The 14,191-nt window shown below is 39.9% G+C and overlaps 1 protein-coding gene across 1 annotated transcript; it reads left to right on the top strand.

Moving 5' to 3' along the window:
* The first annotated feature begins 210 nt into the window (after positions 1 to 210).
* On the top strand, positions 211 to 11,175 carry tmem60 (transmembrane protein 60). The gene is made up of 2 exons (XM_003221528.4): positions 211 to 501; positions 10,520 to 11,175. The coding sequence occupies exon 2, from the start codon at positions 10,563 to 10,565 to the stop codon at positions 10,965 to 10,967; it is 405 nt and encodes a 134-aa protein (XP_003221576.1). The 5' UTR covers positions 211 to 501; positions 10,520 to 10,562; the 3' UTR covers positions 10,968 to 11,175.
* The last annotated feature ends 3,016 nt before the right edge of the window (positions 11,176 to 14,191 follow it).

The following is a 14,191-nucleotide window of genomic DNA, read 5'->3' as shown; positions in this document are numbered from 1 at the left end:
TTGATTGGTTCCATCCTCCAACAGTTCTGATTGGATGACGTTGTGCCTTCCCTCGGTGATTGATTGACTACGCCCTTGAGCCAATCAGAACAGAGAAAAGCCCAGGACCGAAAAATGATTGGTAGTCTCAACTCGGCTTTTTTCCCCCCAACCAGGCACCCGCCAGACTTTGTGAACTTCGACTCCCATCAGCCCGAGCCGGCAAGCAATCTCGAAAAGGAAGCTGACACGGCGCGCGCAAGAGGGGCGGTGCTGGCTCAAGCGGCCGAACAAGCCAATGAGAGCGTGGAGTTCGCCGTAACAGACAGCCGTTCCAGCCAGTGATAATGTTGCGCAGAGTTTTTCGCCTTCGTCGGACAGAGGCCTAGTGAAGGGGCGGGCCCATTGGCTTTGGTCGCTGCCTGAGTTGAGTCCTGAGCGCAGCGCTGGGATGAGCCGCGCCGTTGGGGTCCATCCTGAGGCAGCGGAGGCTGCGAGGGGCACCGGGAGCTCGGCTGCGAGGTAATTTCACACAAAAACGCCTTCGGACGCGGGGGGGGGGGGGGTAGGACTAGGCCGCTGAGCACAGGTGACGTTTGTTCCTACGGCGTTTCTGGTTTGTCCCTCTGGCTGTGGTTGCTAAATCCGCCGCTAAGCAGCACGGAGGGGAAATGAAGGCCTCGACACCGCGTTATCTGCCAGGCCCAGTGCTATAGAATCATGGGAGTGGTAGTTCCTCCAGATATTTGGCCGCCTCCGCCTGATAAAATTTTGTGCCTCACCAAACTACAACTCCCATGATTCCATAGGGTTGAGACAGTACAGCCAACCCGTATACATTCTACCGTGTCCGTGCACCCTTCGTTTCCCCTTGGAAACTTGTGGGTAGGATGCCTGGCTTTGAAATGTCCTTTAACCTTTCCCCAACCTCAGCCACAAATGCTGTTGGGTTGTCATTCCCATTATCCCAGTCTGCATGACGGATAATCAAAAGCGACGCGAATAATGTTGTCGAAGGCTTTCATGGCCGGAATCACTGGGTTGCTGTGAGATTTCCGGGCTGTATGGCCATGTTCCAGAAGCATTCTCTCCTGATATTTCACCCACATCTATGACAGGCATCCTCGGAGGTTGTGAGATCTGTTGTAAACTAGGCAAGTGGGGTTTATATATCTGTGGAAGGTTCAGGATGGGAGTAAGAACTCATGTCTGCTCGAGGCAAATGTGTTACAATTGGCCATCTTGATTAGCATTGAATGACTATTCAGCTGCTTTTGATCCCTTTATTTTATCAGTTTTAAACTTATCTATTCATGCAATACTTCTGACACAAAATAAAAACTGACACCATTTGAGAGATCCTCACTCGATTTGTTTTTTAACTTGTATTTATCTCTTTAATCCTACTAGTGCCATTACAGGTTGAGCATCCCTTATTCCAAAATCCGAAATGCCAAGGTAGTGACAGTTTTCCTTTCTGATGGTTCAATGTACAGAAATTTCGTTTCATAAATATGGAATACAAAATTACATTCCAGCTTCGGGAAATAAATGGCTTTTGGTTAGACTCGGCAGCTGCAAAGCTGCTTCCTGCCTGGGGGAATCCTTTGGTGGGAGGTGTTAGCTGGCCTTGATTATTGATTCATGCCTGGAATTCCACAGTTCTCAGAATGTTGTTCTTTATTTACTGTCTTGATTTTAGAGTTTTAAATACAGTATTGATAGCCAGGTTTTGTTCATTTTCATTGTTCCTCCTTTCTGTTGAAATTGTCCACTCCAACCATCACTCAAGTCAAAAAAGAAGCACAATTAAAGCCCTGGCAGACCATGCAAAAAGAATCTGCAAACCCCGCCTCCTCCAAGGTGAACTGAACCACCTAAACTGAGTCCTACAGGCCAATGGATATTCCACCACAGACATCAAAAGAGCTGCAAGAACAAGCCATGGGAGTAAAGACAAAGATCACCCAGAGGAAATGTGTTTTTACCAAACATCAAGGGAACCACTGACCGCATAGATAAGCTGATGAAGAAACACAACCTACAAACTATCTACAGAACCACTTAGAAAATCCAACAAAGAACAAGAGGGATGCTCTCACCTCTGCAGGAGTCTACCATATACCATGCAGTTGTGGACAAGTTACATAGAGACCACCAAACACGGATCAAGGAACATGAAAGGCACACTGCAGACTGATTTAAATAGAGAAGTCAGCCATAGCAGCGCACTTGATGAACCAACCTGGGCACGGCATATTATTTGAGAACACAGAAATGCTGGACCACTCTAATAACTACCATGTCAGACTACACAGAGAAGCCATTGAAATCTACAAGCATGTGGACAATTTCAACAGACAGGAGGAAACAATGGAAATGAACAAAATCTGGCTACTAGTATTAAAAAACTCTAAAATCAGTACAGTAAATAAAGAACACTTAAAAACACGGGAATTCCAGACAAGAAACAATCAGGGCCAGCCAATTATCTCCCAACAAAGGATTCCCCCAGGCAGGAAGCAGCCAAGCTTTGAGGCTGCTGAGTCTAACCAAAACCCATTTGTTTCCCATAGCTGGAATGTAATTTTGTACTCCATATTTATGAAATGAAGTTTCTGTACATTGATCCATCAGAAAGCAAAGCTGTCACTATCTTGGCATTTTGGATTTCGGAATAAGGGATGCTCAACATGTAATGACACTAGTAGGAAAATGCAAGTTAAAAACAAACTGAGTGAGGATCCCTCAAATAGTGTCAGTTTTTATTTCGTATCAAAAGCATTGCATAAATAGATAAGTTTAAAACTGATAAAATAAAAGGATCACAAGCTGCTGAAAAGATTTAGACCAAAAACAGGCAACAGTGACTGCATTATCTGTAGCTTTAACAAGCTGTATACTTGGACAAGCATACAGATGCTGAGTTGTTTGTTCTGCTCCACAGTTACACAAGGTGGATTTTTCTAAGTACAGTAGAGTCTCACTAATCCAAGCCTCGCTTATCCAAGCCTCTGGATAATCCAAGCCATTTTTGTAGTCAATTTTTTCAATATATCATGATATTTTGGTGCTAAATTCGTAAATACAGTAATTACAGCATAACATTACTGCGTATTGAACTACTTTTTCTGTCAAATTTGTTGTATACCATGATGTTTTGGTGCTTAATTTGTAAAATCATAACCTAATTTGATGTTTAATAGGCTTTTCCTCAATCTGTCCTTATAATCCAAGATATTCGCTTATCCAAGCTTCTGCCAGCCAGTGTAGCTTGGATAAGTGAGACTCTACTGTAGTGCCATTTTCCCAGGTTGTCTTTTGATCTGCCCACTCCGTTTCTGAGTCTGTTCCGGGACTTCCAAGTTGCCCATTCTTGGTTTGCCCCTGGCGGATGTGGGGGCCATCCAGTTGGAATTGCCTGATTTTGCTGCCCAGAGGGACATTCTTGCTGTTGCTGGAGGAACATTTAGAGGAGTGGTAGTTCTCATAAAACTTTTCCTTGATTTAAGTCTACTGAAGGCTGAAGGTTATGGTAATGTCGAGGGCTGTGTAGTGAAGCTTCCCGGTCTGTTTTTACATTTTATCTACTGTTTTAATTACTTCTGTCACTGCTATCAGCTATAATTTTAAACTGAAACCGAGGAAGCAGTTAATTGGGCCAGGAGAGGATAGAGAAACTATTTTGCTGTGCTGCTGAGTTGTTCTCCCACACACTATTGTGTAAATGGCCTTTATTTAAAGTTTATGGATGTGGACATTTTCCAAAAAGGAAAGGAGAAGACGACCAGCTGTAAACTCGGATAACACATCAGAGTTGTATTTAATCAAAATATGTCGGAAAGGTGCAGGGCACAGTAGGCAAAGAAATACAGAAGTATAATAATAAATAACTGAAAATGCTGAAAAGAAGAAAAAAGAGTTGCATCACCATTAGGTCAGAGCACTCAAAACAACAAGGAATGCAAAAGGAGGAAAAGATTGCCAAAGCTAAAGGGTGAATCCACTGAATTAAAACAAAGTTACCTGAAGGATTATGCAATTTCACACCAAGCCCAGCCCCTGAGGAAACAGCTGTTTCACCTTTCCCCCATGTTACTCTAATAGATTCAATCCCTTGATGAATGGGGAGCTGACACCGTCCCCCATCCCCCCCCATCACAGTTGTCAAGCCAGACTGGATGTGGGAGATGAAGGAGAGAAGGAGGCTGCCAAAACACACCAAAGATAAACCTGAACCATCACTGTTTCCTGAGTAATGTCTTCTAATGGCAAAGACGCTGCAGCTCCTGAGATCCAAATCAATAAAGATTCTGGAAATACTTTAAAAACAATTAGAAAAGCAATCACAGATCCTAGAGACCATATGCAGCACAGGGAATTAGCGACTCCTCTCAAGGGACATCAGGAAGAAAAGCCAAAATGGGGAAAACCCTTTTTGGGTGACTGACATAAATTAGCGGCTCCCAAAAGAACAAATACCAGCTTGGTGTTGCAAAAATATGTATTAGTGCTGACATATATCCTTTAAATTGAGTATTACCCACCTGGAATTCTGTATATAACGTTAACACCAACTTCTAACAGAGTTTAAACTGCAGGAATACATCTTTACTAGCAGTTAAGCCTCTGATGGAGACTTTGGACTTTACAAGAGTGTCACTCTATTTTAAGGACTCTCTTACCCCTGGACGATTAATAAGCAAGAAGGCTTACTTAAATACCCTGGGAATCTTCCCTGCATGATACTTTAAAGATTTTTGTATTAGACCTCTGCTACCAAGAAGATAAATTTAGAAAAGAAAGTAAACAAGGCCTGAGCCCGAGCAGGAACAAACATCGAGCAGAGATAACATGGAAGAGTCATTGATTAAGAATTTCTATAAACTCCCCCAAACAGCTCAAGACAAAGTTCTAGTGAAATTACATAATGGAACGAAACAGGCAAACCCAACTGATTATGAGAAGAAATCATTTAAAGCAACCTCTATCGCCAAGAGTAACTACATAAACTATAACACTGGACAGGAGCATACATAATAAAGATGACTTCCAAACTGCTGACCTATCAAGCAGCAAGCGCTTTAATAAGAAAGATGTACCAGACAAAGATTACACATCCTATCAGAGTGGCCCAAGACAGTCAGATAAGAAAAAATAGAAAAATGAATGCAACCACAAGCTTATTTTGCAATAGAATTAACATTAACAATCCAGACAGGAGAAAAGATACGTTGATGCTGACAACAAAACCACCAACGAGCAAATAAATCACGAATGCTAGGAGGACAGAAGCAACGATTGAGCAGATCAACCCAATTGACTGACATCCAGGCTCCCAGGAGATTTCCCATCTTAAGATCATCTCCTGGAATATAGCAGGATGGGCAAACAAGATTGGGGACAATTCTTTTTTTCAGTTTATTAGCTCCTTCGATATAGTACTATGTCAAGAAACATGGGCTACAGCTTCATAACTCTAGATGGCTATGCTAATTTTATCCTGGAAGCCCTGAAAGTATATAAGTCAGGACACCCAAGGGTGGGCTGGCCATCTTTGTTTCTAATGCATTAAGATCTGAGATGATATGCTTAGACAGCCTAGAACAAATAGCACAAGGAATCCTATTAAAGATAAAGCAAACAAAGGTAGCAGTTTTAATGGTCTACCCCCCCCCCCCCCATTAAAAAGCAACTAGAGGACACCTAGCTAAAAATAGAATATATAATATCCCAAATGATTAGATATCCTAGGGTGCCCTCCTAATAGGAGATTTAAATGCCAGGATAGGAACAAATGACACCACGATAGAAGCAAATCATAGAATCATAGAATAGTAGAGTTGGAAGAGACCTCATGGGCCATCTAGTCCAACCCCCTGCCAAGAAGCAGGAAATCGCATTCAAAGCACCCCCGACAGATGGCCATCCAGCCTCTGTTTAAAAGCCTGCTTCTGAGAGATCTCAAAGAGGGGTAGAGTCTTCCTTGATAGGAACTCAAAAGACAACATTTCAAACATAGCAAACTTACTGTATGCTAAAAATGATCTATAGGTTTGACTTCTTGGTGCTTAATGGCACAGTAAAGGAGGAGTTTGAAGGTGAATATACCTTTAATAAAAAAAAAGGGGGAGCTAGCACAGTGGACAATTTAAAGAGATGCTTTAAATTAAATTGGGCCAGCACGCTCAAATTCAAGCCTAAAATTGAAAGTGATCACCTTCCGCAAACCTTGTTACTGACACTACCTGAGAAAGAAATTAGAGTTATGCATAAATATTTACCAGCCTATCTGCAGGAGAGTTCGTCTAGGATAAGATCTAAGTGGTCAACCACTTTAGATGAACAGATGCAAGTAAGAATCAGCTCAGACAAAATAGAATTGCTGAGAGAAAAAATGATGAAGGAAAATGCCATTGAAACAGCGATTGGGGCATATGACACCATGATCTCTCTGTTCAGGGAGGATCTTTCAGCAAAATGCAGTGAGAAACCATCACAGATCAGGTTCAACAAATTGGTTTGATGAAGAATGTCAGAACTAAAAAGAGGCCTTAAAAATTCTTATATGGCCTATAGACAGGACAGGCGAGGACCATCTTTAGTGAACTATAACCAGCAAAAAAAGAATAAAAGGCCCTACTGATTTACATATTTTTTTAAAAACAAAACAGGTTTAGTTTGGTCCACCCTGCTTGAAGTATCACACAAGAATGATTCTAGACTTTTCTGGCACCTTATTTCAGGTGCCCTTAGCTCTTGCCCCACTGCACTTGATCACCAGATACTATCCATGATATTGGAAAGCTATTTTAGAGGCATCTTCTTCGATAATAACTCCTCCAGCTTGCAATACTCCAATCCCCCAGAGTTATTACTCACAGGGACCCCAAACTGGAGTGCAGTTACACCAGAGGAGATAGTGGAACTCATTTCATAACTTAAAAACAGCAAAGCCTCAGAAAATGACTTCATACCAACAGAATTTATAAAATCAAACATACAGTCATGGGCTCCACTATTAACTGCCTTTTTCACCCAAATAAACAAAGGCAAAATTCTAGCAAGCTAGAAATGTGTAATTGTAGTCCCAATATACAAGAGAGGCTCCCCAAAAGACCCTGGAAACTATAGCCCGATTAGCCTGCTATCCATTCCAGGCAAACTGTACACAAGGTTTCTCTGAGTGAAACTATCGATGGAGATAAAGGAAAATAAAATTCTTTCAGATGCCCAATTAGCCTACAGAAAAAAACCATCCACAATGGACCATAGCTTAGTTCTCACTCATTTAGCAGAAAAATACTACAAAACCCAGAAATGCAATTTTTTGTGGCTTTCATGGGCCTAAAAGCTGTGTTTGATTCAGTCTCCAGACCCAAACTATGGGCAAAATTAGATAAGCACCTAATTGATAAAAGATTGCTCCTTCTCATTAAAGAACTTTACAGATATAGTATCCTACAGATTAGATGTGGTCCCCATGGCCAAATTTCACAAGTAATTTAAATGACCAGAGGCGTAAGGCAGGGCTGTATCTTAGCTCCTACACTGTTTAACTTATTCCTAAATGATCTTGAGGAAGCCAAGATGGATCCACAAGGTCACCTACTCAGATTGGGTAAAAGGAGAATCCCCATCTTGCTGTATGCAGATGATACAGCCGTTCTCTCCAGGTCCAGACCAGGACTCATACACCAATTTAGGAACTTTACAGAATATTGCAAAACAAACGAGCTAAATGCAATTTTCAGCAAATCAAAAGTTCTGGTTTTTAAAAATATAAATGGTCTATTGACAGATTCTCTCTAGAGCAGGTTAGAAGCTTCCAGTATTTGGGCCTTACCTTCCCCACCTTATCCTGGAGAGTGCACTCTGAAATAGTGATTCAAAAGGCAAAGCTTGCCAAGCAGATATAATTTTATTACACCAAAGGAGGGCAATACGTCCCCTCCATACTAAAAATCTTTAATGCCAAAACAGCTTCTAAACTTCTCTTTGATGCAGCCATATGGTGTGAAAATTAAACTGTTAAAAAGTTTATAAGGAATCTTTTAAATGTGCCTTCTTGTGTATCAAATGCGGTCCTGCTTCTAGAAACGGGTGAATGCCCACTGAGTACTAGGGCCTAGATTCTGAAAATGAACCTATGCTTAAAAACAATGGCTTTCAAACTGGGAACAGGTTTGCTACATCACTTTTCTTATGAAGGCTCCAAACCCCTTTGGGCGAGGAGGATTGAACGAAAAGTGGCCTCAATTGGACTATCTGCATCCCTTCTGCTTCACTTGGGATTCAAAATGGAACAAGAATCCCTGAAGCAAAGATTATAGACTATTGCCCTGGGAGATCTTAGAGCCCATTCAAATTCACCATGCTCCCCCAGAGTCTTAAACTTACCATACAGAGAGCCATTTAAAACGTGTGAATACCTTAAAAAAAACCTTACAGTAATTAAATATCATAGATTCTTTACAAAGGCGAGAATAAACGTATTTCCCTCAGAGCTGCTAAAAGGCAGACTGTCTGAAATTCCCCACTCCCAAAGACTATGCCCCTGTGGAGGAAATGAAATAGAAACAATAGAACACATTTTATCACACAGTGCAATGTAGCCAACATTTATATCCAGTCCTGTCTAGCCACCCCCACAGAGGATTGTTAGATATCTTTTAGAGGACACGTGCCACAGGGTGATTCTCATAGTGGCAAAATTCTTCACAGTGGCAGTAAGACTGAGGAAGCAACTAACCTCTGATAGGGATATCACTTGAAACCATGTAGATCTATCTTGTACAATGAACCTCTCCTGAGATGGGAGAATTCAAAATGACTATTTTCTGATGGATATATGGACCATAATAAATGTTAGTGTTGTTGATTTAAGTCTACTTTGAAGAGGCTGATAGCCATACAGTGGGTGGCTTTCACAGTGTTCAACCTTATTTCTCTCTGTTGCTTGGGTAAGCACTATGGCTTCATTTTGTCTATTTCTAAAGTCTATTGCTTTAGACTCCAGATTGGAGCTCACTTAGGTCCCTGTTTGTGCTTGGCGAGGAATTAATTTCTTGATGACTAGTTTTGTCTGTGGAACGTATTTTTATATAGTGGTACACTGAATAATGGTTGTTATGTGCTTCTATATTGTTTCAAAGTTCTGGTGAAGCTATTGTGAGATTTTATTGTTCTGGTGAAGCTGTTGTGAGGTAAGAGGGGGCCAAGAGAATATGACATGCCCAAGGCCACTGTGGTCAAACCGTGGTCTTTGGGGTGCTAATCCAGCAATCAGACCACTAAGCCCGAGTTACATGAACATATCTGCAGAAACAGTGCAGTTCAGATTGTTATACAGATTGAGTATCCCTTATCTGAAATGCTTGGAACCAGACATATTTTAGATGTCTGTCTTCATAGAATACATGCGATATGTTGGAAACAGGACTCAAGTCTAAACACAGAATTCATTGATGTTCCGTATACACCATATACGCATAGCCTGAATGTAATTTTATGCAAAAATTTTCATAATTTTGTGCGTGAAGCAAAGTTTGCATACATTGAGGTATCAGTATCAGTAGTTTAGCTGTCAGAGTTGACAATTTCAGATTTGAGAGTAGTTTGGATTTAAGAATAACAAAGATATGCCCATTGCTCAGCTTGTATGAAGTAGTGCCAAGCTGGGAAATATAAATGAGGGAAGCTTGAGCAGTCTGCCTGCATCTTTTAGAATGATGTCCAGAGGTGTCAAACTTGTAGCCCTCCAGATGTTTCCGACTCCAACTCCCAGAAGCCCTAGCCAACTTGTCCAGTGGCTGGAAATTCTGGGAGCTGAAGTCCAAAACACTTGAAGGGCCACAGGTTTGACACCACTGGTGCCCAAAAAACAAAAAATAATAATGTATGAACTCCCAATCGATCATTGTCCGAAATCATTTAGGACCTTGTTGATGTCAGATGCTAGCAATGCATTTCAAAATTCATTAACATAAAAATTGCAGTAGGAAATAGTGGGAGGACAGTAGCAATCATAATGATGGAAATAGACATCATTTGATATATACATTGTTGTGGCAATTGTACATGCTACTATTGGCTTTAATAACAAGTTGCTTGGGTGCAATATTGTGATCTCATTAGGTTTGTATGCTGGATCATAATGCATAGATGCTTTGGAATTGTAGCAATGTTATATACATGTGATTTCAAAGAACTGGGTTAGTCTGGCTACCTGGCATTAAACAATGGATTATCGAGAGGTAGCAAAATATAAATGATAGCAGATACAAGTGTTCCTAGCTATACTTTAATTCTGAATGTGAGTTAGAAATATCTTTAGCATCTTCTATATAGATTCTTCTATATACATTCTAATACAAGGTAAAGATGCTCACGGGAGGGAAAAGGTATAAACTACTGTTGGTGTTAGACTTTTAAAAAATATGAAAGTTGGGAGGTAGCTTAATTTGTACATATCCATTTTCATATACATTCAAGGCACAATTCCCCTATCCAGATTTTTTTTTGTTTCTCTTTATTATAGGGACCATCCTTTCTCTTGTGAACAACCTACTGAAGCTGTTTAAATGAGAATGACCTTGGGACAGAGAGTGCTGCTCACATGGCTGTTCATATTACTGTTCTTGATCATGTTAGTGTTAAAATTGGATGAAAAAGCACCATGGAGCTGGTTCCTAATATTTATCCCTGTTTGGATATTTGATACTATTCTTCTGGTTATGATCATAGTGAAAATGGCTCGCCGTTGTAAGTCTGGATTTGATCCCCGCAACGGCTCCCTCAACCTCAAAAAGAAAGCCTGGTACCTTACAGCAATATTACTTAAGCTGGCTTTCTGTCTTGCCCTCTGTGCAAAATTGGAGCAATTCGCCGTAATGAAGCTAACTTACGTCTTTATTCCCCTTTGGGCTTTGCTTATTGGAGGGATGATAGAACTCGGATACAACATCTTCTGTGGACGAAGGGACTAACTTTTTAATATGCTAAAGTTCACCATTTGTCAGTCAGCGTCACATCCCTGATCAACCTGTTTATGTGCTTAATACATCTAAAGGAACCACAGATAAGAATCATATGCTGATGTTCCTACTACAGGATCTGATGTTTCAATGTGTGGAGCATTGCTGTCTAGAGTTCATGTACATACTGTAAATAAAACATCCAAATATTTTCTATGTATTTTTTCTGTGTTTATGATTTTCTGTGTTCAGTATTGTGTCTATGAATTTGGGTTATGAGAGGAATAACACTTTCCATTGCACGACAATATATTAAAATGGCTGGAAGTGCCTCCGCCAAAATTTAGGCACAGATAAACTTCTGAAATTTCAGGAGCCATTTTATTATATAAAAATGTATCTGGGACACAAACATCTATTTTGGAAGATAAAGTCTTGCAAATAATTAAACTCTATAACAGCACTGATACAAAGAGTGAGTTACAGAACAGACCCATTCAGATATATCTACAATGTTGTATACAGAAGTCGAAATAATACTAATAAATTAAATACCATATTTCACTGCATAATAGTCACATTTTTCCTCTTCAAAAAAGGGGATGCAACTATTATACAGTGATAATTTTGAGGCCTATGGGGCTTTGACTAGCTCGCAGCCAAAGGAGGCCCCATAGGCCTTGCCCGTCAATACAAAGGGTGAGCAAGGCCTCCTTTGGCTACCGGCAGCCAGGCAAGGCCTCATAGGCCTTGCTGGCCTTGCCTGCTCGCATGGACAAGCAAAGCTTTTGGGGTTTCCTTTGGCTACCAGCAGCTAAGTGAGACCCTGTAGCTCTCCCTGGCATGCACACAGGCTGGTGGCAGCCAAAGGAAGCCTCCTTGCTCTTGCGCCTTCAGCTGCCCGTTAGCTATGGGGCCTCCAATTATGCGAGGAATACTTAAATACCCTAACTGGTATCTCAGTGGTGTCTAGTACTGAATAAAATACAGTATATAGGCAGTCCCCAAATTACAAACATCTGACTTACAAACGACTCATAGTTAAGAATGAGGGTGAGACAACAGGAAGTGAGAGATACCTGGGAAGAGTTATCATGGGTAAAAGGTGTCTCCACTGATGCTTTAGCATCAACTCTTGTTTCCACAACAAGCCAATTTTTTTCAAAATCCAATTATCACAGGACAGAAAGTGAAGTGAAATCTTCTGAACAGATGCACAAACATCAAAACGAACACCATAGGGGTGTTCACCCTTCCTTATGCTATCCAAAGCTAAAAAGGTACATATTTTTGGCTGGAATTACACTTTAAAATGTACCTATCTGACTTATAAATTCAGCATAAGAACAAACCTACAGAACTATCTTGTTTGTAACTTATGAACTTCCTATATCTGATTTGTTTTCCCCTTTTACAAGTGGAAGTGGGCCACAATATTGACACCACCTAGTTATTTTATAGTGTCAGTAAGGCCCATACAAAATTGCTTTAAAATGCTAATTTTCCTATAGGCTATTGGTCCATCAGTACTATTATTTGCCAAGACTTTTATTTACAGATTAAAAGGGGTTTTACAGAATCCATGATGTAATGCTAAAGTAAGCATATTCAGGTATCAGGAGCTCAAGTATTGCAGCAGAAAATAAAATAATTTGAGCTATTTTAAAAATCCTAAGTGTTTGAATAAATGTATCTGTGGGCCTTAAAAAAAAGGAAACAATAAAAATATTACAAAGGCAATTTTTCTCGATGCAATTATAAGGACTGTAAATCAGAAGTTAACACTGGGATGGACCCAGAGATAGATGAGTGAAATCTTGTTTTACTAAGAGAGCTTTCTTGCCAAAAGTCATAGGGACAAACTGGAACATCTGGTGTAGGACTACAGAGAGACAAAGTATTCATGCAAGATATTTTAATCAAAAACATGGCATCTAAGAACCAAGAACCAAAATGATATCATTCTGTTCTATAGCTAAAATTACTGAAACCTTTTTCTTTTTTGCAACAGCTTTTATTTCCATATGAGTTCTTTTGTATTTAAGCTAGGGGAGTGCAAACCTGCTTTGGCTGAGAATTACATAAATTTGAATTACATCACAAATAGTAAGATGCAGCAACATAAATAGAATAGTTTGATTTTATTTGAGAAGGTTATTAGAAACTTAACTTGGTCATGAAGATGTTAGAACAATATTTTATAAAGCTGATTTTGTGATTATTTGCACAAAGGATAGTATAGTGGCTCAAATCCATTGGGATTTGGTTCCAGAACTACACCCCTCCTTTCTCTGGATACCGAAATCTATGGATGTTGAATGATGTAGTAAATGGCATCACTGATATAAAATAGCAATCAACTCAAGTGCCAGAGAGAACCTGAGGACCTGTTAAATGATGGTAGGCTACAACCTAAATAACAAGGTAATGCTCAGCGTGTAGCAAAATCAAAGTTTACTTTTGGGAATTTTTCTCCCAAGTATTTTCAATCCGTGATTGGATGAAATGCATGCAGAACTCATGGATACAAAGAGCCAATTGTATTTCATCATAGAAGCTTGAATTGTATACAAAGGTAAATATACAATATATTGCTAAGTGGCTAACAGTTCAAGGCAATTGCTTTCTTTGAATTAACACAATTCTAAATGGATTTCACTTTGTTTCTGTGTACAGTTCAAGGAACTGACTTTGATCCTCAGATCTTAGATTTGGACAAGGTTAGCTGAAAGAACTACCGGCAGCCTTTGTAGCCTTTGTATCATTTATGATCTTAGATAGAAGCCCTTTAAGGAGTACTTGACACAATCTAGATCCAATTGCTAGTGCAGTTGAGACTGACAATTAGATCTCAGCCTATTGGTAGATCCACTAAATTAAATACTTTAATAAAATTAACTGATTCAATGGGTCCAGCCTAGCTGGGACTGGCAACCAGATTCAGACCTATTCTTTTAGGCTTTTAATGATGGCTTTGCTTTTAATAGTTCTCCAACATATTTGGTTTGCTGTATCTTTGTGTTTGAATTTTCGTGAAGAACTGAATTATTCCTATTATTTTTAGCATGTATATGTAGTATTTTCAAAAGATGTCTAGGTATAAATATTGAAATAAGAGATGAAAATGCTTTACTTGAGCAGATGCATGCCACTCCTTTTTGTGCAGGCCAGATTTTATTCACAACCAACAGGACTTTGCTTTTCTCTTCTAGTTTCCTTACTATTGACCTTCAAGC

This window comes from Anolis carolinensis, chromosome 5 (assembly GCF_035594765.1).
Source record: "Anolis carolinensis isolate JA03-04 chromosome 5, rAnoCar3.1.pri, whole genome shotgun sequence".
NCBI lineage: Eukaryota > Metazoa > Chordata > Lepidosauria > Squamata > Dactyloidae > Anolis > Anolis carolinensis.
This window is presented reverse-complemented; position numbering and strand designations above follow the sequence as displayed.